Here is a 4034-nt window from a genome sequence, read left to right as displayed (position 1 = left end):
CAAAAGAGAAAAGGGAAAGGTTTATTGGTTTATTTTTGTGTTCCATAAACGAGGTGAAACTGTGTCACTAAATTCAGTAAAATCGTTCTGGAATCCGATTCCAAAATCCTGACAGGAACTCAGGTTTGAATAAATCATTGAGAATAAGAAACGCAGTACGTTCTTGCCCTTCCAGAGACGCCAACACACCCCCGCCCCCCACCACTGCCCTCACAATCCCTCTCACTGTCCGGCTTGCGCGTCAGACTACATTTCCCATAATCCTTTAGAGCCGATAAGGCGGTACTATGTTCTAAACTACAATTCCCACAATCCTTGGCTCCCACCATCTTGTCTCATTTTCTGCGGTCGCTCCCGGTTTCCCATCTTCCCTTTCGGCTCCTACGCGCTGAGGAGCAAGGTCGTGAAGAGAGGAGGACGTCGGGGGTGCTGCCGTTTGTACCGTCTCAGGCTCTGCGCTTTTTGCAGAACCTCCAACGGCGCTATGTTGGGACAGAGCGTCCGGAGGTTCACAACCTCTGTGGTCCGTAGGAGCCACTATGAGGAGGGCCCAGGGAAGGTTAGTGTGTAAGGGGCCCACTTCGTTGGGGGAGGGGGTACCTGGCTGCGCCTAGCCGAACCCCAAGGCCTCCTGTGGACTGTGGAAAGGGAGGCGGGAACCGAAAATGTGAGCTGGGTTGTCGAGTAGCATTCCACATTCCCCTGGAACCAGGCCAAAGCACAGGACTCTGGCTGCGCTCCGTCACGGTGCAAAAGAATGAGTAGGAAGAGCCGTAGACCCTACCTCGCCCTGGTGCTCTCCTCTGGGCCCTCCAGGAGCTGGAGGGTCCTTGAGGCCAGGGCTGCAGGTACTTGTGGCTTAAAGCTGAGCTAGAGGTCACCGGACTCGTAGTGAAGGTCATTGGAAACAATGAGGATGTGCGGCCTAGAGCTGTGGGTCCAGTCTTACCTAAGCACTTAACTAAATTAGAAGTATTAAACCTCTTTAGTTCAGGTTGGGTTGAGCTTCAGGTGTAAATAGATTAAATCGAGTAATTAAAAGTAAGTACTCCAGTGATCGAGGCCTAGTAGTAAAGGGCTGAGAAAACGTGTACAAGGTAGGGGCTTCTCGGTTGTGAAAAAGTCAAAACTTCATAATGCAGTTAACATGGCCTGTGCCTTTACCAGGTGGCTAGTTTCTAGCAAATAGGAAACTAGAACAATGCATTCTATTTATAAAATAACTCCCTTGAAGAAAAGGATTTTTCGATTTTCTAAAATAAAACGTAGCACTGTGTTACACCTAACCTACTAAGACCACAGCTTGGTGCTCAGTAAAGCCAGTTGTTTTTTTACCGTATAGTGTTAAGTGTGACGAAGATCATGGGATGTAGAATATAGTAATGTTTAAAAAGATGGGGGCGCCTGGGTGGCTCAGTGGGTTAAAGCCTCTGCCTTCAGCTCAGGTCATGATCCCAGGGTCCTGGCTTCCAGCCCGGCATCGGACTCTCTGCTCAGCAGGGAGCCTGCTGCCCCCTCTCTCTCTGCCTGCCTCTCTGTCTACTTGTGATCTCTGTCTGTCAAATAAATGAATAAAATCTGTAAAAAAAAAAAAAAAAAAAAAAAAAAAAAGATGGCATGATATAAGGCATACATAACCTGATTACATTAAAAAAAAGAAAAATCTAGCATCAGATGATTTGAAGTTCTATTTTTGTTGCTTGCTCCCTTTCCCCAACAGAATTTGCCATTTTCAGTGGAAAACAAGTGGCGATTACTAGTTATGATGACTTTGTACTTTGGATCTGGATTTGCTGCACCTTTTTTTATAGTAAGACATCAACTGCTTAAGAAGTAAGGATGTTTTAATTGATCCATCAAACAGGTAATTAATGGATTTCTAATCATCCCAAAGCAATGTTTTCCCTTATATTTGTTTCTTCCTCCCCTCCCCACAACTCCAATCTCACACACAGTGTAGGGCTGATTGACGTGACATCGGTGGAGACAGGTTGATAAACCTATAAACAGATGTATCTTTCTCTCAAAACCAGTTTTTATTGGATACTACTGTTTGTCAGGCAGGCTTTATATTAATAATCTCATTTTGTTACCTATCAAGCCTGTGAGGTGGGTGGCTTAACCTAATCTCAGACATGAAGATGTTAAGTTGCCCAGTACCTCATAGCTAGCAATGGTGGACCAGGATTTTTACCATCTTGTTCCAGAGTTCACACTTCTAACCACCTAAAGTTCTGGTTAGATGATCTTGAGGGCAATATATGCTGAAACCAATCTTGTGTGTTGGAAAGTTAGTGGTTCCTTGGTGTGAGAGGAAAAGATTTATTTCTTTTATTATTGATTGTAATCAGAATTTTCCTCAAAGCGACATTATGGGCAGCACTGTGAGCTGATTAAGATAAATTCCAAAAATATCTTTGAGAAGAAAAGACTTCATTTGTCTTCATTTGTAAGGAAATTGATTTACCCAAGCGATCTACAATAGAAAGACTTTGGTGCATGTGATGAAGCAAATCAGTATGAATAAAGTCATGATACTGTAAACGCTTTCTGATGTACCAGTCATGAACTGATAAACAATATGTTAATGAAACTCATTTCTTTTTAATGACTGACATTTTAATGCAAATAACTTTTTGTCTTTATTTGCAGATGTGGAAAGGAACATTTTAAGAGGTGCAGTCTCTTTGAAAAATGGATCAAACTCTTGAATTCAACATACTCAATATGTTTGTAAATAAACTTATGGCATGAATCCTTAATGCCTCGTCTCTGAAACATGGAATATAATAATTGTGCTTACTTTTTTATTTGAGAAATAGTCCAGGATTAGTTTGTTTCATCAAAATATGTGTTATTTAGCCTCTTTCTTGTTTTTAGATTTTAAGGGTTTAATTTTTGATTACTAGGTCTGGACCTTGTTGGTAATTTTTTTAATTAAAAAAGGAAGAAGTGCACTTTTAGTTTTCCTTACTTTAAAGCAGTAAAATTGGTTTTCATCATGAGGAAAACCAGTAGTGTATACACAGTGAAATCCAAGAGGTTATTTTTGTACTTCAGAACTGTGATCTAAAACTAAAATTTGGCCTTGATAAGTTTGCTGTTGACCAATACTGGTTTTGTTTAGACTAAAATAAAAGAACATATGAAATGAAATGTAACAGCATCTAAGATGGAATATGGAAATATTCCTTTATTCTGGAATTTTAGTGGGATTGGACTAAAAGATAGCTCTGATTAGTAGTTGAATCAGTGAATCAAATTTATATTACAGATAGTGAAATGCTGCTAGCCACATAAAATGTAATGACTTTGTTCCTAGGGCTTTGAATTGGGGCAGAGAAAAGATAGTGGCTGAATGTTTTAGTCCTAGTTGGGTCATTTTTGGAATACCACTCTGGTATTAGAAGAATGCTGTAAAGTAAGAGGTTGTAAACTGGTGGTGCGTTTGAGTACTGGCCTTTTTGTGATTAGGTGTGCTGTACTTCTTAAACCAATATTTAAAAACTAGAATAGTTACAAGAAAGTATGGATTCTTGAAAAATTGCTGTGGGTGGTACTATATCCTTTCATAGAACAAAGCCACTGCCTAAATTAGTCCTCACCATAACGTTAGATGTCCTGTATAACCTTAATGTTAAACTGTTGATTTGCTGGAACCTTAAAGAACTTTCTTCCTCTAAGTTTATGTGACAGGGCCTATCTTGACACTCTTCAAAAACCATGCAATAACTGCTTAAGTATGGATATATAATTAAATCTTTATGACTGGGCAGCTTATTCCCTGTACTTGCATTTCATTGTTTTTTGTTTTGTTTTTTATCCATTGATGAATTAGATATTATCCTGTGTTTATGCAAAATTAAGGCTTTCTGCCTTTGGGAAGGTGAAAACAGGAGTTCAGTGTTCATAAAATGATTTCAAATCCTTGGTTCAAATCTCTGCTATAAATTATAAACTTAACTGTCTTCATTTTTTTTGGAGGAAATGGGAATAGAACCTTGCGTATTGTTTTCGGATTCAGTAAGCTAAAA

At 39.7% G+C, this 4034-nt stretch overlaps 1 protein-coding gene and 1 non-coding gene across 2 annotated transcripts; both read left to right on the top strand.

Annotated features, from left to right (window-relative positions):
* The first annotated feature begins 335 nt into the window (after nucleotides 1-335).
* On the top strand, nucleotides 336-3780 carry LOC116586173 (cytochrome c oxidase subunit 7C, mitochondrial). Its single transcript, XM_032335808.1, has 3 exons — nucleotides 336-559; nucleotides 1721-1864; nucleotides 2653-3780. The coding sequence occupies exons 1-2, from the start codon at nucleotides 485-487 to the stop codon at nucleotides 1835-1837; spliced, it is 192 nt and encodes a 63-aa protein (XP_032191699.1). The 5' UTR covers nucleotides 336-484; the 3' UTR covers nucleotides 1838-1864; nucleotides 2653-3780.
* LOC116587437 lies at nucleotides 2496-2558 on the top strand. Its single transcript, XR_004284445.1, has one exon. It is a non-coding gene; the product is annotated as a small nucleolar RNA Z39 (small nucleolar RNA).
* Nucleotides 3781-4034: the final 254 nt, after the last annotated feature.

Source organism: Mustela erminea, chromosome 3 (assembly GCF_009829155.1).
Source record: "Mustela erminea isolate mMusErm1 chromosome 3, mMusErm1.Pri, whole genome shotgun sequence".
NCBI lineage: Eukaryota > Metazoa > Chordata > Mammalia > Carnivora > Mustelidae > Mustela > Mustela erminea.
This window is presented reverse-complemented; position numbering and strand designations above follow the sequence as displayed.